The sequence below is a fragment of the Glandiceps talaboti genome, chromosome 15 (assembly GCF_964340395.1).
Source record: "Glandiceps talaboti chromosome 15, keGlaTala1.1, whole genome shotgun sequence".
In the NCBI taxonomy this organism is placed as follows: domain Eukaryota; kingdom Metazoa; phylum Hemichordata; class Enteropneusta; family Spengelidae; genus Glandiceps; species Glandiceps talaboti.
Genome location: NC_135563.1, coordinates 5,744,635 through 5,770,143, shown reverse-complemented (window position 1 = coordinate 5,770,143; position 25,509 = coordinate 5,744,635). Strand labels below are relative to the sequence as shown.

General features: G+C 36.2%; 2 protein-coding genes and 1 long non-coding RNA gene across 3 annotated transcripts; 1 reads left to right on the top strand and 2 right to left on the bottom strand.

Moving 5' to 3' along the window:
- Positions 1–1,654: 1,654 nt before the first annotated feature.
- LOC144446502 (uncharacterized) lies at positions 1,655–3,114 on the bottom strand. Its single transcript, XR_013481961.1, has 3 exons — positions 3,019–3,114; positions 2,487–2,524; positions 1,655–1,724 (listed from the first exon to the last, which is right to left on the bottom strand). It is a non-coding gene; the product is annotated as an uncharacterized LOC144446502 (long non-coding RNA).
- Positions 3,115–13,265: 10,151 nt separating this feature from the next.
- Positions 13,266–21,059, bottom strand: LOC144446594 (succinate--CoA ligase [ADP/GDP-forming] subunit alpha, mitochondrial-like). Its single transcript, XM_078136396.1, has 7 exons — positions 21,014–21,059; positions 19,093–19,310; positions 17,851–18,063; positions 16,835–16,976; positions 15,782–15,933; positions 14,485–14,673; positions 13,266–13,404 (listed from the first exon to the last, which is right to left on the bottom strand). The coding sequence occupies exons 1-7, from the start codon at positions 21,045–21,047 to the stop codon at positions 13,378–13,380; spliced, it is 975 nt and encodes a 324-aa protein (XP_077992522.1). The 5' UTR covers positions 21,048–21,059; the 3' UTR covers positions 13,266–13,377.
- Positions 21,060–21,176: 117 nt separating this feature from the next.
- On the top strand, positions 21,177–25,455 carry LOC144446768 (mediator of RNA polymerase II transcription subunit 28-like). Its single transcript, XM_078136599.1, has 4 exons — positions 21,177–21,256; positions 22,442–22,508; positions 23,595–23,707; positions 24,361–25,455. Exons 1-4 carry the CDS (start codon positions 21,206–21,208, stop codon positions 24,733–24,735), a joined length of 606 nt encoding a protein of 201 aa, XP_077992725.1. The 5' UTR covers positions 21,177–21,205; the 3' UTR covers positions 24,736–25,455.
- The last annotated feature ends 54 nt before the right edge of the window (positions 25,456–25,509 follow it).

Sequence of the window (25,509 nt, the reverse complement as noted above, 5' to 3'; positions counted from 1 at the left end):
TAGTGAAAGCACAGACAAGAATAGATTCTTGTCTGTGGTGAAAGTAATACATCCATGGTCTGTCTATTGCTGTACACATCATACTATATGTGATCACATATGAAGCAAACCTTCTATTCCACAGGTACAGCATTACCAGTATTTCACTATGGTTTGGGAACCCTGTTAAGATAGTGGGGAAGGACTCTGGGAGGAGATATGGTCCAATTGCATATCCAAACCTTGTCTCACAAATAGGGTGGGAAACCCAGTCAAACACTTTGGGAACTTAGGTAGATTTGACCTATGTATCATCCTTTACAAAAACACTGTCTACTGTCACTGTCTAGATAACTCAACCAGGCATATCAATCACCTTTATCCATAACCTTTCAACTGAAAAAGAACCCATCAAATTATGTCATTTAAACATCAGTTGAATAGTCTGTTTACAAATCACAATATTCTCATTCTCAGCATTAACTGATTTCATTGCTGAGATTGTCCTTGTCTGTAAACAGGTAATCAGTTAAAAGGCTGTTGACATTTGAGATCTTAACTGTCAACACTTCATGCATGGGTAATCACAAACACTGAAAGTCCTATGTGTAAAGTTGTGGGAGAGCATGTCAGTTCAGCAACTTGAAAGGCAATTTACATGCATGTTCATGTAATTCATGTATCCTTGCCTTGAATACTAACTCATTCTCGGTTTTCAACCTGGGTCCTGTTATTCAATGGTTACATTTGAAAAAAAAAATACTGACAAATAGTAATACTCATTTGGACTGTGGACTCTTACAAAAATGTCCTGAGGTTCTTTTTCATCATGACTAAATGCTGGATGTCATTTTGTGGATGAAATAGGTCTTGAATTTATAGCCTTAGTACATTATGATATATGATAGTAAAGTATATATATCATGGTGAATATGCTTAGTCTCATCCATATAGATGGACATGATTATTTAGGTCATACATGTAGTTGAACGGATACTTGATTTATAAAGCAAGTAACATCTAATGTCCTTTCTTATCATTTTTGTCCTTGGTTATAAATTGATATTTAGTATTTTATTATGTGGATGAATCGCTGTCAACAAAGTTGAATGAGATTATACATAACTATAACTTGAACTTGAAGATTTGCTATTCTTGTCACTCCAGTTAAGGCCAAATAAAAAGACAGTGTATTTCAGGTAACCTGGCTGACCCCAGTTTAAGCCACCGACCATAAACATTTTTTCCATGCAAAAATGGTAAAATTATGATAATTTACTTCCATTTCCCTGTAGAATTTCTTGTCAAAGTATCTTTAGTTATTTTTTTAAAAAAAATCATATCCCAGAGAGAAATGACATCTTTTCAGCATATATAACTGGACAGTCTGCATATTGTGTTCATGTACTTCTGAATCTCATAATTATCTTCATTTACTTTTTTTACACCTCATCAACTATTGCGGAAGTATTGTGACCAACAAGTACCTTGTCTTTGGGTCAAAGTAAGCATGAAAAAAATGTAACAAAATAAAATCCCAACCTACCTACCTACCCTATTTTCTGAAGCATATGTTATCGGAAACAATCTTTTTTTTTTCTTTCTTTTTTTTACTTTTTTAGTTTAAGGTAAATCTGGTATAAAAAAAGTTTTCATTGGTTCATTTTTATACAGACCTGTTCAATAAGCTGTGGCAACTTTCCACGCATTTTTGGCCTTCTGCCTCCTCCCTGCATGTCACTGCCCTAAAAATAAGAATATTAAGATAACATATTAATTGCTTTAATGAGGGTTGATAAAACATTGGTACTATTTAGAGACAAAAAAAAAAGATTCACACTCATGTAAAATGAAAAGTCTTCTTTCAAGTGTTAGTCTGGATGCCAATGTGGTTTCTAACTAAAGGAGTAGAGTTGTAAATGTAACGATACTGTACGGTATACGAACTGGAAGCAAATGTCTATAGCCTTTATGTTTTTCCTTACATGCTGTTCACTTAAAGTGGCCATATGGATGAGAATTTGGTATTTATTTTGGATTTTTATTTGATAAAACAGCTTCACCATGTTTTTCTACATGAAAAAATAATGCAAAATAACATATACCAAGTCTGTGTTCATAACTCAATACATTGCAAAAAGATGCACAAAGTGTAAAAAGTTTGTTATTGTACGTACAATAACAAACATTTTACACATTGTTTAAAGTTTTGCCATTTATTGAGATGTGAACATGGACTAGGTATATGTTATTTCACATTATATTTCCAAGTACAAAAACATGGTGAAGGTGTTTTATCAAATAAAAATCCAAAATAAATACCAAATTCTCATCCATATGGCCACTTTAATTTCTGTAAACATTGAAAATTTATATCTGTCATATACATATATAGAAGTTTTCAACATTTCATGTGTTTGCAAAAGAAACAAAACATTCAGAAATTTTTCTGCATGAAATTTCTAATCATTTTTGAATAAATGTAGAAAGACATTACTAAAACTCACCTTTCTTTTACCCATGGCTAAAGAACAACTTCTAAGTTCTAGTTTAAAAAAAAAAAAAAATATCTGCAAAGGAGTAAAATGAACAAGATTCAAAACGTTAAAAAATTCAAATGTTTACTTTACATTTCCTTTTCTATAACTCTGTACATTTATGATAGTATTGCAATTTTTTTTCGACAAGAATTCTATTGATTTGCATAATAATCAATTCATCCTCAACAAAATCATGATTATGTAATGGATACATCATATGCCTCAACAGTAACTGTCATATGCACTCGAATCAATCTGTATGATATTATTTTTAAATGACGTATAGTAAACTTAAATACATTTTTTTCAAACTCATAGTGTCATACAGATTGATTCGAGGGTATTAAACTGTCATGACTGTAGCGGTTTCCGTCGCTCTCACTCAGGTACAATTTCCATGTACGGGTGCACGGTGTACCAGAAAACAAATAACTGACAGTGACTGTCCCAACGGGTTATACATTAGTGATCGACCCACTATTTACACTTTGCAACTCACCTTCAATATAACAATCTCCGCTTGGATGACCTTTAAAAATCTCGAAAACGGAACTTTTCAAGTTAGACCAATTTCAAACGTCCCTCCTTCCGTACACCACCATTTTGGATCTCGCGAGATGTACAAGATACCCATAACCACCCGCGCGATTATCCACACGACAAAAGACTGTGTGTGAACAATAGGAGGGATTGTGCTATGATTTACCAACCGTGGATGTCCTCTGCAACCAATTAAAATATAGGTTTATAAATTGTTTCATTTCATTCATTCATTCATTCATTCATTCATTCATTCATTCATTCATTCATTCACGAACCAACAGATTGTCTCAATGAAAGGTTCGTGAGAAAAGTAATAATAATAAAATGATAAATGAAACTATTTACAATACACATAAACGACAGACATTTACTTAACACAAAAACAGGAAAAGTACAAATGTACTGCAAAACATTCATGAAACAAACTGAAATTTTAATATATCACCAGGGTGTATTCATTGTATTATGATTACATCGATTTTGATTCTCTCTCTCTCTCTCTCTCTCTCTCTCTCTCTCTCTCTCTCTCTCTCTCTCTCTCTCTCTCTCTCTCTCTCTCTCTCTCTCTCTCTCTCTCTCTCTCTCTCTCTCACACACACACACACCCTCCCTCCTCAGAATGCTGGACATGGGGGAGGGAGTAGAGTAAGTAGTGTAGTGACTGGTTCAAGGTTTGCGTGAGAGCTTGGTTTTGAATCTGTCGACAGTTTAGTTTGCTTTCCTTTGGCGCCAGTTTAGTTGACTTTCATTCGATTCATCTCATTTTGTACAATATTGAGAAGTCCATCATTATATCTAACAAACAGTTTGAAGAAAAAATGGTCCAATTGCAGTTAATGCAGATTTTAAAATGTATTTTAATAGAGAAAATAGGATGTAATCACCAGGAATCAATGTTTGCTATCCTGTCTACGTATCATGTCGGAGTTCGGAAAATTTATTTGAGTCCTTCAATTTGTTGTGTCTATTAATAATAATATTGTGATGAAAGTTAATATTTCAAAGCAAAAAAACTTTTCAGATTCATATTCTTGGTGTTGAGTCTATATTCCTGACTGGAACCTTTCTACACACGTATTATATTTGGGATGTCTACCCAGTCTATATAATTTTATATTCTTTAACACACATCTCAGAGTGAAACAAATTATCAAAGCAATTTTGTGGAGATGGGGGAGAGAAAAGAATCAGCCACATCCACCCATGCACGCGCATGTACACAAACACTCGTGCGCGTGTGCATAGATATACATTAAAGAAGAGTCTAAACTTTATACATCTTTAACTTGTAGTGAACCCATTTAATGTCAAAAACAACAGTGAAATAAAAAGAATTACAAGCACTGTACTCAAAAACAATCAGGCAACCGAACACCTCTACATCAGTCGTCTGTTTTCTGGCAAGGATGGAGACTGTACGTTCATGCCTGTCGTCCTTTGATGACTATCGTGCGCTGTGTTTGGTACAGGTTGTATATGTGTTTTCATCATCCATACATCACTGCATCAGGAATACCAGGATGACGTAGATCACAAGTTGGTGAGACAAGATGATGAACTTTATACATTACACTGTTGATAACATCGACAAAGAACAGTCTGATCTTACAAGGAGAAAGTGTTGACTTTGTCCATCCGGGAAAACTGTTGATCCACAACGGGTAGACTAACCCACCATAAACGCTCTGGGCAACTCGTCAAGCATTCCGGGGAGTAAACATTTCTCCAAATCTCTGTACCTATTCCATTACTCGAGGTAACACGGGTCGCAATCCATGGCATAATCTCAAGTCGGCTCCAGTTCCATTTTGTCAAGAAATGTGGAATCCAGATTGTTGGAAAGCTGATAACTGGGAATGGCCGACCCGTCATCATATATTTCATGAAACACTTGCTGTAGTAAATCAATTCATCTACAAGAAAGAAGCATAATTCAAACGGAGGTAGCGTAATCACGAATAAGTACATAATATATATGCAAAACTTCACCATCCGAACTATAGGTGCAAACTTCATTTTGTCAGAGTACAGCAAATGATATTTTGAAGACCAAAGTGCTGCACGCCAAGCGATAGCAGAAACAATACATCGCTTACACGTAATATATGGAACGTCACAATCGAACGTTGTCACTGGTGACGTTTTGGTAGATGTTTTACATCAACGCGAGATTTCGCGGATTCTGTTTATTCTATCCACGAGGTATGTATGTATGTATGTATGTATGTATGTATGTATGTATGTATGTATGTATGTATGTATGTATGTATGTACGTGTGTGTGTGTGTGTGTATGTATGTATGTATGTATGTATATATGTATGTATGTATGTATGTATGTATGTATGTATGTATGTATGTATGTATGTATGTGTGTGTGTGTGTGTGTGTGTTTACTTGCGGAAAGGCTGATGGGGGATATCGATCATCATTATTACATATGCCATCTGGGTAATGAACAAGGAACGTAAGCTTAATTAATAAAATGTATTTTAATAGAGAAAATAGGATGTAATCACCAGAAATCAATGTTTGCTATCCTGTCTACGTATCATGTCGGAGTTCGGAAAATTTATTTGAGTCCTTCAATTTGCTGTGTCTAATAATATTGTGATGAAAGTTAGTATTTCAAAGCAAAAAAAAACTTTTCAGATTCATATTCTTGGTGTTGAGTCTATATTCCTGACTGGAATCTTTCTACACACGTATTATATTTGGGATGTCTACCCAGTCTATATAATTTTATATTCTTTAACACACAACTCAGAGTGAAACAAATTATCAAAGCAATTTTGTGGAGATGGGGAGAGAAAAGAATCAGCCACATCCATCCATGCACGTGCGTGTACACAAACACGCGTGAGCGTGTGCATATAGATACATTAAATAAGAGTCTAAACTTTATACATCTTTAACTTGGAGTGAACCCATTTAATGTCAAAAACAACAGTGAAATAAAAAGAATTACAAGCACTGTACTCAAAAACAATCAGGCAACCGAACACCTCTACATCAGTCGTCTGTTTTCTGGCAAGGATGGAGACTGTACGTTCATGCCTGTCGTCCTTTGATGACTATCGTGCGCTGTGCTTGGTACAGGTTGTATATGTGTTTTCATCATCCATACATCACTGCATCAGGAATACCAGGATGACGTAGATCACAAGTTGGTGAGACAAGATGGTGAACTTTATACATTACACTGTTGATAACATCGACAAAGAACAGTCTGATCTTACAAAAGGAGAAAGTGTTGACTTTGTCCATCCGGGAACACTGTTGATCCACAACGGGTAGACTAACCCACCATAAACGCTCTGGGCAACTCGTCAAGCATTCCGGGGAGTAAACATTTCTCCAAATCTCTGTACCTATTCCATTACTCGAGGTAACACGGGTCGCAATCCATGGCATAATCTCAAGTCGGCTCCAGTTCCATTTTGTCAAGAAATGTGGAATCCAGATTGTTGGAAAGCTGATAACTGGGAATGGCCGACCCGTCATCATATATTTCATGAAACACTTGCTGTAGTAAATCAATTCATCTACAAGAAAGAAGCATAATTCAAACGGAGGTAGCGTAATCACGAATAAGTACATAATATATATGCAAAACTTCACCATCCGAACTATAGGTGAAAGCTTCATTTTGTCAGAGTACAGCAAATGATATTTTGAAGACCAAAGTGCTGCACGCCAAGCGATAGCAGAAACAATACATCGCTTACACGTAATATAAGCTTATGGAACGTCACAATCGAACGTTGTCACTGGTGACGTTTTGGTAGATGTTTTACATCAACGCGAGATTTCGCGGATTCTGTTTACTCTATCCACGATGTATGTATGTATGTATGTATGTATGTATGTATGTATGTATGTATGTATGTGTGTGTGTGTGTGTGTGTGGGTGTGTGGGTGTGTGTGTGTGTGCGCGTGTGTGTGTGTGTGTTTACTTGCGGAAAGGCTGATGGGGATATCGATCATCAGTATTACATATGCCATCTGGGTAATGAACAAGGAACGTAAGCTTAAGCTTAATTAATAAAATGTATTTTAATAGAGAAAATAGGATGTAATCACCAGAAATCAATGTTTGCTATCCTGTCTACGTATCATGTCGGAGTTCGGAAACTTTATTTGAGTCCTTCAATTTGCTGTGTCTAATAATATTGTGATGAAAGTTAGTATTTCAAAGCAAAAAAAAAAAATTTCAGATTCATATTCTCAGTGGTGTTGAGTCTATATTCCTGACTGGAATCTTTCTACACACGTATTATATTTGGGATGTCTACCCAGTCTATATAATTTTATATTCTTTAACACACAACTCAGAGTGAAACAAATTATCAAAGCAATTTTGTGGAGATGGGGGAGAGAAAAGAATCAGCCACATCCATCCATGCACGCGCGTGTACACAAACACGCGTGCGCATATATATACATTAAAGAAGAGTCTAAACTTTATACATCTTTAACTTGGAGTGAACCCATTTAATGTCAAAAACAACAGTGAAATAAAAAGAATTACAAGCACTGTACTCAAAAACAATCAGACAACCGAACACCTCTACATCAGTCGTCTGTTTTCTGGCAAGGATGGAGACTGTACGTTCATGCCTGTCGTCCTTTGATGACTATCGTGCGCTGTGCTTGGTACAGGTTGTATATGTGTTTTCATCATCCATACATCACTGCATCAGGAATACCAGGATGACGTAGATCACAAGTTGGTGAGACAAGATGGTGAACTTTATACATTACACTGTTGATAACATCGACAAAGAACAGTCTGATCTTACAAAAGGAGAAAGTGTTGACTTTGTCCATCCGGGAACACTGTTGATCCACAACGGGTAGACTAACCCACCATAAACGCTCTGGGCAACTCGTCAAGCATTCCGGGGAGTAAACATTTCTCCAAATCTCTGTACCTATTCCATTACTCGAGGTAACACGGGTCGCAATCCATGGCATAATCTCAAGTCGGCTCCAGTTCCATTTTGTCAAGAAATGTGGAATCCAGATTGTTGGAAAGCTGATAACTGGGAATGGCCGACCCGTCATCATATATTTCATGAAACACTTGCTGTAGTAAATCAATTCATCTACAAGAAAGAAGCATAATTCAAACGGAGGTAGCGTAATCACGAATAAGTACATAATATATATGCAAAACTTCACCATCCGAACTATAGGTGAAAGCTTCATTTTGTCAGAGTACAGCAAATGATATTTTGAAGACCAAAGTGCTGCACGCCAAGCGATAGCAGAAACAATACATCGCTTACACGTAATATAAGCTTATGGAACGTCACAATCGAACGTTGTCACTGGTGACGTTTTGGTAGATGTTTTACATCAACGCGAGATTTCGCGGATTCTGTTTACTCTATCCACGATGTATGTATGTATGTATGTATGTATGTATGTATGTATGTGTGTGTGTGTGTGTGTGGGTGTGTGTGTGCGCGTGTGTGTGTGTGTGTTTACTTGCGGAAAGGCTGATGGGGATATCGATCATCAGTATTACATATGCCATCTGGGTAATGAACAAGGAACGTAAGCTTAAGCTTAATTAATAAAATGTATTTTAATAGAGAAAATAGGATGTAATCACCAGAAATCAATGTTTGCTATCCTGTCTACGTATCATGTCGGAGTTCGGAAACTTTATTTGAGTCCTTCAATTTGCTGTGTCTAATAATATTGTGATGAAAGTTAGTATTTCAAAGCCAAAAAAAAAATTTCAGATTCATATTCTCAGTGGTGTTGAGTCTATATTCCTGACTGGAATCTTTCTACACACGTATTATATTTGGGATGTCTACCCAGTCTATATAATTTTATATTCTTTAACACACAACTCAGAGTGAAACAAATTATCAAAGCAATTTTGTGGAGATGGGGGAGAGAAAAGAATCAGCCACATCCATCCATGCACGCGCGTGTACACAAACACGCGTGCGCATATATATACATTAAAGAAGAGTCTAAACTTTATACATCTTTAACTTGGAGTGAACCCATTTAATGTCAAAAACAACAGTGAAATAAAAAGAATTACAAGCACTGTACTCAAAAACAATCAGACAACCGAACACCTCTACATCAGTCGTCGGTTTTCTGGCAAGGATGGAGACTGTACGTTCATGCCTGTCGTCCTTTGATGACTATCGTGCGCTGTGTTTGGTACAGGTTGTATATGTGTCTTCATCATCCATACATCACTGCATCAGGAATACCAGGATGACGTAGATCACAAGTTGGTGAGACAAGATGGTGAACTTTATACATTACACTGTTGATAACATCGACAAAGAACAGTCTGATCTTACAAGGAGAAAGTGTTGACTTTGTCCATCCGGGAACACTGTTGATCCACAACGGGTAGACTAACCCACCATTAACGCTCTGGGCAACTCGTCAAGCATTCCGGGGAGTAAACATTTCTCCAAATCTCTGTACCTATTCCATTACTCGAGGTAACACGGGTCGCAATCCATGGCATAATCTCAAGTCGGCTCCAGTTCCATTTTGTCAAGAAATGTGGAATCCAGATTGTTGGAAAGCTGATAACTGGGAATGGCCGACCCGTCATCATATATTTCATGAAACACTTGCTGTAGTAAATCAATTCATCTACAAGAAAGAAGCATAATTCAAACGGAGGTAGCGTAATCACGAATAAGTACATAATATATATGCAAAACTTCACCATCCGAACTATAGGTGCAAACTTCATTTTGTCAGAGTACAGCAAATGATATTTTGAAGACCAAAGTGCTGCACGCCAAGCGATAGCAGAAACAATACATCGCTTACACGTAATATATGGAACGTCACAATCGAACGTTGTCACTGGTGACGTTTTGGTAGATGTTTTACATCAACGCGAGATTTCGCGGATTCTGTTTATTCTATCCACGATGTATGTATGTATGTATGTATGTATGTATGTATGTATGTATGTATGTATGTATGTATGTATGTACGTACGTACGTACGTACGTGTGTGTGTGTGTGTGTATGTATGTATGTATGTATGTATGTATGTATGTATGTATGTATGTATGTATGTATGTATGTATGTATGTGTGTGTGTGTGTGTTTACTTGCGGAAAGGCTGATGGGGGATATCGATCATCATTATTACATATGCCATCTGGGTAATGAACAAGGAACGTAAGCTTAATTAATAAAATGTATTTAATAGAGAAAATAGGATGTAATCACCAGAAATCAATGTTTGCTATCCTGTCTACGTATCATGTAGGAGTTCGGAAAATTTATTTGAGTCCTTCAATTTGCTGTGTCTAATAATATTGTGATGAAAGTTAGTATTTCAAAGCAAAAAAAAACTTTTCAGATTCATATTCTTGGTGTTGAGTCTATATTCCTGACTGGAATCTTTCTACACACGTATTATATTTGGGATGTCTACCCAGTCTACATAATTTTATATTCTTTAACACACAACTCAGAGTGAAACAAATTATCAAAGCAATTTTGTGGAGATGGGGGAGAGAAAAGAATCAGCCACATCCATCCATGCACGCGCGTGTACACAAACACGCGTGCGCATATAGATACATTAAAGAAGAGTCTAAACTTGATACATCTTTAACTTGGAGTGAACCCATTTAATGTCAAAAACAACAGTGAAATAAAAAGAATTACAAGCACAGTACTCAAAAACAATCAGGCAACCTAACACCTCTACATGAGTCGTCGGTTTTCTGGCAAGGATGGAGACTGTATACATGTACGTTCATGCCTATTGTGCGCAAGTAAACATTGAGTATACTATGACTATCGTGTGCTGTGCTTGGTACAGGTTGTATATGTGTTTTCATCATCCATGCATCACTGCATCAGGAATATCAGGATGACGTAGATCACAAGTTGGTGAGACAAGATGGTGAACTTTATACATTACACTGTTGATAACATCGACAAAGAACAGTCTGATCTTACAAGAAGAATGTCTTGACTTTGTCCATCCGGGAACACTGTTGATCCACAACGGGTAGACTAACCCACCATCGAATAAATGTAAACGCTCTGGGCCACTCGTCACGGTGTCCGCGGAGTAGACATTTCTCCAAATCTCTGTACCTATTCCATTACTCGAAGTAACACGAGTAGCAATCCATGGCATAATCTCAAGTCGGCTCCAGTTCCATTTTGTCAAGAAATGTGGAATCCAGATTGTTGGAAAGCTGATAACTGGGAACGGCCGACCCTTCATCATATATTTCATGAAACACTTGCTGTAGTAAATCAATTCATCTACAAGAAAGAAGCATAATTCAAACGGAGGTAGCGTAATCACGAATAAGTACATAATATATATGCAAAACTTCACCATCCGAACTATAGGTGCAAGCTTCATTTTGTCAGAGTACAGACGATATTTTGAAGACCAAAGTGTTGCACGCCAAGCGATAGCAGAAACAATACATGTACATCGCTTACACGTAATACTAGTATATGGAACGTCACAATCGAACGTTGTCACTGGTAACGTGTTTGGTAGATGTTTTACATCAACGCGAGATTTCGCGGATTCTGTTCATTCTACAACACGATGTATGTATGTATGTATGTATGTATGTATGTATGTATGTTTGTTTGTATGTATGTATGTATGTATGTATGTATGTATGTATGTATGTATGTATGTATGTATGTATGTGTGTGTGTGTCTGTGTACGTACGCACGCACCTACACAAGTATGTATGTATGTATGTATGTATGTATGTATGTATGTATGTAAGCTTATGTGTGTATGTATGTATGTATGTATGTATGTATGTATGTGTGTGTGTGTGTCGGTATCCGTGCGAGCGTGTGCGCGTATGTGCTTACCTGCGCGCGTGCGTATGTGTGTTTACTTGCGGAAAGGCTGATGGGGTATCGATCACCATTATTACACATGCCATCTGGGTAGTGAATATGGACTGTAAGCTTCATTAATAAAATTAAATGGAAAATAATTACACTTCTCTGAAATGTTTTTTGATGACTTTATTTTGGCATTCAATGGATTTGAGTCCCAGTGAGATTAGTCAGTTCATTAAACTTATTTCTGCCTTTTGTTTACTTATATTGATTACAGTCATCAACTTAAATATGATTTTGAGCAATGAAAATAGCACCTTTGAACCGTAGCTTACTCAACTTTGAACCAAATCTTGTAATAAACCTACTAACTTCAGATACAATGTATTGTCTTTGTTTATTGTAAATTATTGACCAATTTTTAATGAATATATCTTTTTAGTTGATACAAATATCCTAGTTACAGCTAGTTCAAATTATAGATTTTTACATTATTTAAGTAAAACTTTGGTATATCTCGTCAGGAACCAGTGACACAGTGAAGTAAACAGGAGAGAACAACAAAATGTTTTTAATCAATTTTTAATGATCATAAATATCAATTTTCAAAAATAACATTGGAATAATGTGTTTTTTAACCTGGGTGCTTGCCCGACAAGTTCATTTTACTAATGCATTTCTTCTTAGTCCTCTAGATTCATAATGGTTTTCCAATTCGAACTTGACAAAGTACAAATGAAACGATTTAACCAGAAATATGTCATCGAAGTAGACAAAATCTTACCAATATTAGTACAATATTGTCTGTTTCAACAGTTTTAATAACATAACATTTTATCGTCTGGCATAATAAAAACCTTGATAAAAATTGCTACACTTTCTTTGCAAAAGCTATCTTTTAGCATTAGAATGCAACATTTGTACTTTAATCTTTTGTCGCACTGAACAATAAAATGTAGTAAAATTAGTCAGATTTTTTAAAGCCAGGCTATGAAATGTTTGCAGGATTTTTTTAGCAATGTTGGCAAGATTAATGTACTTGAATCTGACTGTTTCAGGTTTACTGACTTCTATTCTCTCCATCACTGAGGACTGAAATTCTACATGGTATAACCTGAGAATGTGAAGAATTTAAGAAAACAGCAGAGATTTGGAAGACAAGAAACAAGCAACCACATGGTCCAAAAGCTTTCTGAACAGTGCCCCCAGTGGCCAAGTTAGACAACCTTTTGTTTTTTTATCACACGCATATGGCATAAAAAAAATGTGAAGGATTTTAAGAGAATCAGCTGCATCAGAAGACAAGAAACACACACACAATGTTTATTGTTAAATTATTGAAATCTTATTTTACTCTTGTCAGTAAGAACCACGATAATTTTATGAACAACACACAAAACCATTATGTTAAGAAATTACAGCAAAAATGATGTACAGCAGGTTAGCAATTGTAGGTGTGACAATCTTCAGGTTAAGCTTTGCCAACTTTCTCAAGTTCCTGAAATAACAACAAAAATTAGATTGTCAGGAGGAACAGAACTAAAATGGAATGACGCAACACTATTACAGACACACAATTGTTCATATTTGACTAAATATATTTTATCTAATGCACAAAATGTCTTAAAGGGCATTTCCACTTACGTCACCTTGCCATGAAAATTCTGCCAAATTCTTACATGTAAACTGCAGCGGGTGAGCAAGGGTTATTTACATAACTCATAATTGCATCTTTTAGTTTTCATAAACTAAATCTTCAAAATAAAGATCATGAATTGATGATCTTTACACATGGTAATGACTCATTTTATTTTCGGCATTATCGCTTTAAAATTTTGTTGTCAAGAATGTTATTGTAATGATCATCAGTTTGTTGTATCCCCATCCTGCAATGGCCATTATATTTTACATGGACTTGACCTAAAGAGGGTTACACAAACTGTAATGATGAAACTATTTCCCCAAAATTTGTTAATTGATATTTTTAGGCATATGGGTATAAGGTGGATTATTAACATTTATATAATCCCCTATATTTTTTTCTATGTAATAACCCCCCCCCCCCCCCATCCCCACCCACCTTTGATCTTCTGAGAGCAATGAAAAGATCAATATTGGAGGTTCTCATGTAGTCAATCTCGAACCATTAGCTGTAACCTTTGACCCAAATTTTTAACACATCGTTTTCATAAAGCCTTCAGGGATTGGCTTAGATGATATCATGTGTTATGAACAATTGACCCATAGAGACCTCAATTTGCATATAGGGGCACTAGTCACGTTCTATTTTCCCAAGGGTACTATTCAAGTGGCAAGGGAGTCTTTCCAGTGATTTGCTTTGACTATGGAAAGAATATGAGCCTGAGAATGTGATTTATTGCCTTGCCTTATTCGGGCACTAGTAGATGTCATATTACCCCCATGAAGTCATGTATCAACTTTTTCCTGAAGTTTTCAGCCTAGGGAAACAGTTGCTGCATAATGGCCCTCTGGGTAATAGACATCTACTAGCGCCCTCATAGTCAGGTAATAAGTGTATAGTAGTACCAGTACATGTACTACAAGCAAACAAACTAACCTTAAGAATGGTTGTTCCTATTTGTGCAGGTGACATAGTAATAGCAACTCCAGCATCTTTCAAAGCCTGTATCTTCTCCTTAGCACCACCTTTACCCCCAGCAATGATAGCACCAGCATGTCCCATCCTTCTGCCTGGAGGAGCTGTCAGTCCAGCAATAAAGGCTGCTACTGGTTTTCTATTTTCACCCTGTCAAAGCACATTGTACCATGTATAAGCCAAAAATATGGAATATATACTCTGGTCATTCTACATCATGACAACGCATTTCTACGTCACAAAAATACGTGTCCGAGTCACTGGTTCTGCTGTGTTCGAAATACGAGTCAAAATTTTCAAAATTGCCATTATTTCCCCCGATTTTTCTTTGATATTATTGCCGCTGGTATAATTATGTTATTCTCCATATTTTCCTTCATTCTGCCAGAAAATAATCGTGACCTAAGGGTTGTCACTACTTGCCTAGCGACTCGTAGTGATAAGGCCCCTTAGGTCACTCATATTTTCCTTAGCTGAATGAAGAAAAATATTGGGGAATAACGTCTAAAAGTATGATACTGACTTAGTAGTTATCTCACAAATATAAAGATACCAGATATAAAACACAAAACCAGTACGGATGTTTGTGTTCATCTGTTCAGTATGTGTTCTTGTAAACATAATTTTTGAAATTCAATTTTGGATTAAGAAAGTTTCAGTAAAATACACTATGAAGATTGGGTTAGAATTTAAGAGCAATAGATCGGTCAAAGATCAAGCTGGCATTGACATAAAGTATAAATTTTATGAATTAACTTTCATGGTGCATACCAGCCAATATATGCAGACATGAAAATTTGGTTCAAGAGTATGTTACTGTAACAGTTACATATTAGCTGAAACCTTACCCTATCCACACAACGACTGGTACAAACTTATCTACACCTTACTCTCTACAACAAACCCTTGCACCCTGGTCCTATCACAGCCCATCAACTATATATAGATCAACTGTGAGGGCGCTTAAAGGGTTCATCAGCTAGCAGATTCAATTTCAGTTTCAGACACAACACTTTGGTCTGGGTTGAACTTTTGTCAACCAAGGTCTGTCCCAAAAAGTCCTAACGTGTACCAATAATAAGCCTGGATACTTTTTCCAGTGTAAAAAGATAAAAATACTTGATGAGAGACAAATGAATATGTAATGTTATATAAACTATCTGTTGTGTACAAATACAACAATTACTTCTTCATTACCGGTAATAACACAAATCATCACTGCTACTCAAATATACATTTTTTTAGTTTTTGAACTTACCGTATTATGTTCTGCAAGAAACTCAGCTGCCATTTCTTCTGAGGTTCCTCCGATCTCTCCAATCAATACAATACCTTTTGTTTGTGGATCTCTGAGGAAGATGTCTAGGCAGTCTACAAAGTTGGTACCATTGAACGGATCACCACCAATACCTATAATAATACACATTGTCAATTCTGGGTCAGGGTTTTTTTGGGGACGATTCTCACATGCATAGCAGATTTTTGCACAGAAAAAGAACATTAAAGGGGAATGCCACTCCAGGAAATAAAGGTATTTTCATAAACTTTGGGTTCTGAAGAGTCACTTCATGATTTCACATCATATAAATGTGGTGCGATTGCCAAGAAATACCACATTGAAATAAAATTTCACATTTATTGTTCTCACACTGGTCCACCATTGACTCATGGAACTTTGCAGACATGCATACTTATTAGATGCATATTGAATATTCATGATTCCTAAGTGCTTATTACCTTTAGATGAACAGTCATGAATATTCAGTGCGCATCTACTAAATATGTGTTAAGTCCCATGATGCAATGGGTGCATCATTGAAAGATTTCAAAATTCAAAATTTACATGATGTGAAATCATGAAATGACTCTCCAGAACCCACATTGATGAAAATCCATCTATAACCGAGACTGATATTCCCCTTTAATACACAAACATCAACCATAAGCTATTTATGGGTGAATTCAACCGAATGCAATTTGTACTAAATCTGAGTACATCATTGGATATGAAAAAGTGCAAAATTAGATGACCAGTTTCAGATATTTTTAATTTCATTTTATTATCTTTTTTCAGTGGTGGTGTTTGTACTTATCATTATGTCTGGTTGTCACTTGTGCTACTTTAAAAAAAAAGTTTCTACATTTCCACTAGCCTGAAAGATCAAGGCCTTGCTCCCGTTTATATATATAATATGCTCTCTCACGATGTGGGGTAGCTAGTGGTTACATAAGCAGACCAAAGGCTGGACCTTTCAGACTACATTCCCACTAAACGGTCACTAAACAGGCAATGTGTTTTCACTATACTTACCTACACAGAGTGATTGACCAAGTCCAACAGCTGTAGTCTGTGCTACTGCTTCATATGTCAGAGTTCCTGACCTGGATACAATACCTATTTTACCGTCTTGGTGAATATGACCTGGCATAATTCCTATTTTACATGCACCAGGCTGGAACATAAAGTAAGAGTCATTTCAAAACCTTGGTAATTTTGGCAATTGAAAAAGAATAGAGAATATTGGATTAAGTTGACAAATAAAGTCCGATCATTGTATAACCGATCATATCATCAAAAAGAAATAGTCATTATTTCATATATGCATATATAATTTTTATACAGTAACAAACTAGGTAGCCTAACTGTAGACTTCAAAGACTATCACTACTACACTATTCTGCTATCCTAACTGACATTTTAATTTTTTAAATTTTCGTTGTCCTTCCAAGTCTACTCTGACTCCTATCGCTAGCTGGTATTAAGCCACACTTCGCCACACACATAATGTTTGCAAAACCATTAGTGCAAATTTGAATAGAACTTAAAAATATCAGTTAGGATAGCAGAATAGTGTAGTAGCAATAGTTCTTGAAGTTTACAGGTTGGCTACAAACTAGGATACAACATTTGAAACAGTGCTGGTCATACTTGCATGCATAGACTCTCCACCAAAGTACAAATATTTCTTTTAAAATGTCAAATTGAGGACTAGAAGAATTTTTACTGTACATAGTAAATGCATGGCACTAAAATACAGTAAAGTGTCAGCAAAAGAACAATTTTGTCTTAACAACTACATACCAGCTTTGTATTCATAATACTACATACTGATTTGAAATTGATTGTGTTGTGCAAAACATTATCAATTTTAGCCAATTTAGTTGGTGGTGGTGGGAGGGGGGGGGGAGGGATTCTGAGACCAACTAAAAGAATTTACATTGAACTATTGATCTCACCCCTAAGCAAAAACTACCATAAAATGAGGAAAAGTCATAGTAAGATTTCAGTATCAGTTACATTAAATTTCATCAAGTTATGTATGCTACCTTGATAATTCCAGGACAGTTGGGTCCAATAAGTCTACTTTTGTTCTGCCTTACAAGACGATGTTTGACTCGGACCATATCTTGTTGTGGTATACCTTCAGTGATACACACTATAAGTCCTACTTCAGCATCAATGGCTTCTAGTATTGCAGCACCAGCAAACGGTGGCGGTACGTACACAGCTGTAGCATCACATCCTGTAGCATCTTTTGCCTGTAGACAGAAAAAAAACAAATAAATAAATTGAATCACAACAATCATACAAGGGTGCGTGGGGCATTGTCATTTTACAAATAACACACTAGATCACGCCATGGTGGCCATAATTTATTAACAGTTTACTGAACATTACATATTTTGTCTGACAGAGTGACTGTAATCTAATGTTCTATTTATCAATTGACAGCATAATCACTTAGCCTGGCATACAGTCTAAATGCAAGGAGCATCATTTTGTAGTCTAGTTCCTATACAGTATCATTATGATTTATACCTTCACTCACAGTACAGTCAAGGCCCTGGCGAAAGGTGTTAATTATGGTTCATAGTGAGCAATAGTGTCACTAGTAATAACGGACTGCCGTCACTGCTCATTAACCCTAAGATGGCATAGACTTTCCATGCAAATGGCGCCCTAGGCCAAGGACTTTTTAGGTTGCACACAGTTGTACACAATGTTTTGATAGTATTCATTTTACACCAAAACTGATGGGATATGATCTCATCTACAAGTATATCAATAATTATGAAATATTGAATTTTAATTTACATGAATGTATGGTCAGTAACTTGACCAAGGAATTAGGGAAAATTGGTATAAAACGCTCGTTTTTGGTCAAAAAGCATGTGAAATTTAGTTTTTTGATAAATACAAGGATTACAATTGGAAATTAGCTGTAAAAATTAGTAGACAGATAGTATGGGTGTTGAGTAAAATATTAATCATAAAACCAACAACTACTGTCGGTCAATGTTTACAGTAAATACAAACAAATTTGCATATTTCAAATATACAAATACTGCATACATATAAGTCTACAGATAGAGGGGTGTATATTACAAGTAAGTCATTTTATCTCGCAAAAAAAAAGTTTATAATATTGTCTAATTATTGGTATTTTTCAAAGATATTGTTGGTTGTCTGATCAAAGAAATAATATCCCAGTTACAGCAAGTGCAGGTTTAAAATTTATTTCACATCAGAAAGTGTAGCTTTACAAGCTCTTGGTATTAACATCTTACCTCTTTGACAGAATTAAAAACTGGTAACCCCACATGAACTTGACCTCCTTTGCCAGGTGAAACACCACCTACAATATTTGTACCATATTCTATTGCTTGTTTTGAATGAAAAGTTCCTTGTTTACCAGTAAAACCTTGACATATCACTTTGGTATTTTTTGTTAACTTCAAGTTCACTCTAGAATCTGAATAGCAATGCCTAACGGCAAACCGTTGGACTGTAAGAAAAAAAGGAAAGAAAATTTGTATCCAAAATGTTACATGTATTAACTAAAATACTACATGTAGTATCGAATAGAACTTTCGGTCCAAACCCAAACATGAAAATTGTACCTGAAATTTTCTGACTGCACACTTTAGTCATTGTCAACAGATTGACCCACTATTCAGCACACATGACGGTCATTGACCTTACAGACACGTGAGCCTAATAAGGGGTCCTAGATGCCTGGAAGTTTGTATCGCCCTCTGTCTCTGTTGACAAAGACTGAAGTGTGTAGTCGCAAATTTCAGGTACAATTTTTAAGTTTGTGTTTCGAACAGAAGTTCAATTCAATACTATGGTTTATTAACACAGATGAATTTTCAGTTGAAGTAAAATACTATCACAACACATGGTGTTTGTTAGTTTCATGAAGCACTGACTTGAATATGAAACACCGATGACAACACTTATAGTTTACTCCCTGAAAAATGTGTAAATTTGTCAACAGATCAGCTTACTTCTCTTTCAATCTCCAACAGCAACTTTTCAACAGATCTCAAATCACTGTTTTGAACACAGCTCAATAAAAACAACTTTTGTCTCAAAACGCGACTTCCAGATGAATAATAAATAGATGCTGCGACCCCGTTCACCAATTGTTATGTGTATTTTGAACCAGGTGTGTCCAGTATACTGTACATGTACATGACCTTGATTCATACAGGTCATAGCAAGGGGTTGTCAGTGAACAAGGGCCCACTATGCTATTATTTATCAGAAAGCATTGACTAGCACATAAGAGGCCACTCTCTGACTGAGAATGGAGTCGTGTTGACCAAATATATGTGACTCTGTACTCAAGTCAGAACTTCCTCAGACTAGGTGTTTGTAAGATAGGTACATCAATATAAAGATCATGGTTTCTTTAAATTAAACAGCACCCATCAATGAAGAGAATGACCCAACTTGTTCATCTGTCAAAAAATACTCTGACTTATAGGACACTGGTGACACATTTGTAGATGTTCTGAGTTCATATATTTTTTAACAATATCTTCTGCATTAAATATTTTATAAAAATAACCCTATGTACTATTGTACTTAGGATTCTATGAAATGTGAATATTCATTTTCACTGAACATGTGACAGAATATCACGATTTCATGAGTTTTGGGGGACCAATGCATGTCCATTATGTAGTGTCCTGTCTTTACAATGCTGGAGTAAACCATGAGGCTCGATGTTGCATTGCAACTATAGTAATTTACATCAGATTAAAAATAACTGACGAGTTGCCACTGTGAAAAGAAATTGATCCAACTTTGCAATTACTCTTTTTCATATGCCCCTCCCCCTTACAATACAAGTACCGAGCGTGTCTATACCGTGTATAACTAGAATCGCTTAGTGGTGTTTCTTTGTGCATACATCAATGACAAGAAATAAGTATAAAGTCCAGACGGTGACACTTTGATTGCTGATTTATCTGATATGTCAGTCATCACTTGACCCCTGAACTAGCTGTACTTTATGGCCGGCCAGGATGCGATCTCGGTTATTTGCCTTGAAGCCCTAGATCCCCGTAGCAGTTCAAGGTTCAAGGTAGCCTTTAAATCAGGAAACCATGCGATACCTACACCACCAATTGCATTCAAAGATGAACACTTTCATAGTCCTAAACAGTTGAGAAGGTCGAAGAAAAATGGATTTCTTACCAACAGAACGCGTGAATACTCTGGCGGCAGCCATTTTGGACCACGGATACCGGTACCGAGATCCTTTGCGATTGTCTTCATTGTAGTGCGCCACTTACGATGTGACAAAGAAAGAGTGTTGATTTGAGAATGCGCAGAAGCGGCTAGGTCACAAATTGGGTCACCGAAACAAAAAATAAAAAATAAAGAAACATGATGAGCTCCACTCCTCATCTCATAGATGACTTGGAAAGCTCCTCTCAGGTAGGTTTACAAGAATTTTATGAAGTTGGAAGAAGTTGCACGATATGTATATTGCTATAACACCTAAAGATACACTGTAGCGAATGTGTACTTCCTGATTTTTACACCAAGTACAAAAGTCACGCTGTGAGAACTGTATCTACTATCTTTCTTTGTAAATCGTACAGCAGTACTCGTAGCTGCAATAATTGTAGCGTGTTGTTGCGGTTTTGTGGGTTTTTGCGTCTGTTTTGGTGACTTTTTAAGTTTTTGTGTTTAACCCGCACCTAACCGTAGGTGCGGGTTATCACAAAAACTTAAAAAGTCACCAAAACAGACGAAAAAACCCACAAAACCGCAACAAGACGCTACAATTATTGCAGCTACAGTACTCGTACACATGCACTCGACAAATCAGGCTCCATAGATTAATTTAAAGTATTCCTCTTAGCCTGTAACTCAGGACTCTTCAGTCATAAATCACTGAGGTGCGTCCTTCACTAACAGTAATACTAGAAAGGTTTATTCTTGATCTTGACACTGTACTGATAGCTAGCATGGAAGTACGTCATGCTTTAATGATAGAACTTGAACAAGAAATTGGCCATATTCTAGTCCCAGACCAATGTTTTGTTGATTTAACCATGGCATCATAATCAAGTTATTCCCTCTTTTATAAATTAAACTTTGATGGTTTTATTCATTATATATTATTGTGTATATGGTTTATCTACTTATTAGTTTGTACAATATTGATTTTTATATCTTCCAGAATTAGATTATTTTCTACAACATTTTGTTGATAACAATAACTTGTAATTCATCTGATATTAGTACTTGTATGCAACACATGTGGTATGACAACATGGCTTAATGTCATGGGTTGTTGTTGTCTGTGTCAGCCCATGTAGCACGGTTGGTTACATAGTCCAACCAGACAGCTCTGACTTGAATATACTACACAGATGTATTTGGTTGGTGTATGGAGTCAAATCAACCAATATATTTGACTCTGTAGTCAAGTCAGAGTTACTTTGAACTCGGTTGATAATGTACTCGTCTAGTATTCAGATATACACCATTTGAAGGACAAATACATGAAAGACACTGTATGCTAAATTATCTTATTACCGATACCTTCATTTATAGTGTATATTGGAATCGCAAAAATATTTGATCACCATGTATTTCTTTGTACTTTTCAAGGCATTGTTTTCAGCATTAGTTGGTCAAGACCATGTCAACATAGTTGATCAAGATGAAATTAGAACAGGTAAGTTTATGGGGAATTAACACACTGCAGGAAGTAGAGATGTAGTTTCATAAACTTTGGGTTCTGGACAGTCATTTCATAATTTCACAACACATAAATTTTGAGCGACTGCCAAAAAACACCAAATTGAAATGCTATTTCACCTTTTATTGTTCTCACACTGGTCCACTTTTACATGTACCTCATGGAAATTAGCAGATATACATATTTATAAGATGCCCACTGAATAGTCGCTGAATATTGAATTCATGATCCCAAAGTTTTATGAAAATGCATTTATTTCCTGGCGTGGCTTTCCCCTTTAATTATATGGAGTCAATTTTAATCTTAGAGAATACCAATATGATTGTCGATACCTGTAATGTTGTACCTTTCAAGGCTTATGCTAGGTCAAAATATAACAAGCAGTTTGACTTACTCTCACGTGTATGGTAGCTATAGTAATGCACATGTAATGCATGATGTCAGCCAAGGAAATTGAACGATCACGATTTTTATGAGAGACCTACATTGAGAATTCTATTTCAGGTAACAAGAATTATGCCTTCATGTTAACAATGACTTATCATACATGTTAAAACTTGTAGCATATTAATTATAAAATTTATCTCTAGACTATCAATTTTGTTTCCTTGTTCTTGATTCAATTAGACTTTAAGATACATCATGTCACTCTGCCCTCACTGGCCAAGAGAGGGGTTGACCGATGTGTGAGGGTGCCCCGTCACGGCGTACCAGACAGGCAATGACTCTATATGAATAGTAATTTCTGATTACAGAGCAATCTACTCCTTTAGTAAAGTACTTTTACATTATCTCTCAGTTGTCATCAGCTGTCATGTGACAAGTCTGAGAATAAACTATGAATTTTTCAAATAGGTTATCCAAGTCTCCTGCAAGCGTCATGCTGTGTGTATAGTTACTTAAACATTTCTTGATATGGTGCCTGTTTAAAATGTGGTTTTCAACTTCATAAATCAAAGCCACTTTGTCACTTTGTTGTTTTGTTTTGTTTGGGGGAAAATAATGTTTTTACCTATTTTACCAAGATGCCAACAGTGATTACTGTTCTTATCAACTTTACAGGTGTGGAACAGGCAACACAGAAATTCATTGATGTGTCCAAAGAAATAGAGTGTTTCTTTCTCCAAAAGAGGTTACTGTTGTCAACACACAGACCAGAACAAGTTATTAAAGAGGTACGTTGTTCAGTCTCATTAGCACTGCTGATAAGAAATACAATGAACTTCAACACAAACATACATACATACATACATACATACATACATACATCCATACATACATAGAAAAAAGAAATGCATAAGGATTTTGTGACAGTCCAAATAAATAGATGTTATCCAACATTTCGAATAAAAATTCATTTTCAAGGTATTCAAAGGCAAGATACATACATACATACATACAGACAAGCATGCACGCACGCACACACACACACACACACACACACACACGCATGCATGCACACACAGATACATACATACATATATGGTATATATGTATGACATTACTTAGTCTCTTGTAAAACACTGGCCAATTAACTCGTCAGCCACAGCCAATCAAATTGATTTTTGGGACAGCACCCAAAGATCAGTGCCCCAAAATAAATCATGATTCTACCTCAGATCGTAAGTGTTTATTTCAAGGATGTGGAAATTTGGTAGGGGGGTGGGTGGTGTTCATCAGGTAAAACTGACAGAGTTTCCCCATATCTTGTATCATAATTTGGGATGGGAACCTTGGTATTAAAAGTGGACTGGGGAACCAAGGTACATTTTACCCACTTACCACTCTTTAACAAACAAACTGAGATTCCATTGTGGTTGGTTTTCAGGATATTGATGATTTGAGATCAGAGCTGAGTAGGAAAGAAGCCTTAATTCACAGACTACAAAACAAAGTACAACATTGGCAGGATACTCTAAGTAGTATACAGCCAGGACAACCACAGATACCAGGACAACCAAAACAGGAATCTGGTGCACAACCAACTACACCCTTAGCTGCCCTAGCTGCAGGACAGCGTTCACAGCAAGTTGTAACACAACAACAACAGCAACAGCAACAGCAGCAGCAGCAGTCACATGCAAGAGTTGGAACTCCGCCCGTTGCAACACCACCCAGTCATTCTACTGGACAATACATGGGACCTTTAGCTCATTTAGAACAAGCAGCGTCTCAGTTTAGTACGTCATTTGAAAGGAGATAGTAGCAGGTTGTTGTACTTTATATAAATCTGTTATACATTGTAGCATGAGACCAAATGTCCAAGAGCATTGCCTATAGTTATGAACAATTTAGAATTATTAGCTTGGCATCTTCTGTAACTTTTATAACGGTGTTTTTTGCTAAGGTTTACCAGAGTTATATCTCTACTTATGTGCTTCAAATGCATCATTATCTTTCTTTTCTAGTAGTCAAAATAGTGATATGGTGGTTTAGTCAAATTAAACCATGGTATTTTACTAAAGAGTGGTGTCAGTGTGAAGTGATACAGTCCGTAAGATTTGTTGTATCGTTCCACCCTCAATGGCCTCTGAGTAGGGTTGGCCAATGTGTGAGGGCGCACCAACATGGTGTTTAAAGACTAGAAGTGATACAGCTCCAGATGTCATGCTCCTATGTATCAATACTATATATCACTGCCTTCAGTGGTGCCACGTTTGCCTTATCACGGAGTTTATATTACATGTTTGCTACCTTTTTGAAGTGGATACTGCGACGCACAACCTTCAGGGTGTTGATCGTAATTAATTTATGAAAATAGCATATGCTGGCTCAACATAAAGAAAAATAGCATATCATACCAACCCACTCACAAATAGATAAGGGAGTTGACACTTCATCAATGACAATAGGTGACAAAAACAGTCATGTCATTGAGTGTAACAAGACATGTGACCAAGCTAAATAAATGAAGTTAAAAAACAAACAACAACAGTTTTCAGTAATATACACTGATATACATGTATACAATATAGTT

Coding starts and splice junctions, on each gene's coding strand:
- LOC144446768 (XM_078136599.1), top strand. CDS start 21,206: ATGATGAGCTCCACTCCTCATCTCATAGATGACTTGGAAAGCTCCTCT. Junction 22,509..23,594: donor TCAAGATGAAATTAGAACAG/GTAAGTTTATGG, acceptor TCAACTTTACAG/GTGTGGAACAGGCAACACAG. Junction 23,708..24,360: donor CAGAACAAGTTATTAAAGAG/GTACGTTGTTCA, acceptor GTTGGTTTTCAG/GATATTGATGATTTGAGATC.
- LOC144446594 (XM_078136396.1), bottom strand. CDS start 21,047: ATGGCTGCCGCCAGAGTATTCACGCGTTCTGTTG. Junction 19,311..21,013: donor AGTATTCACGCGTTCTGTTG/GTAAGAAATCCA, acceptor TTTTTCTTACAG/TCCAACGGTTTGCCGTTAGG. Junction 14,674..15,781: donor TTCTTGCAGAACATAATACG/GTAAGTTCAAAA, acceptor GTGCTTTGACAG/GGTGAAAATAGAAAACCAGT.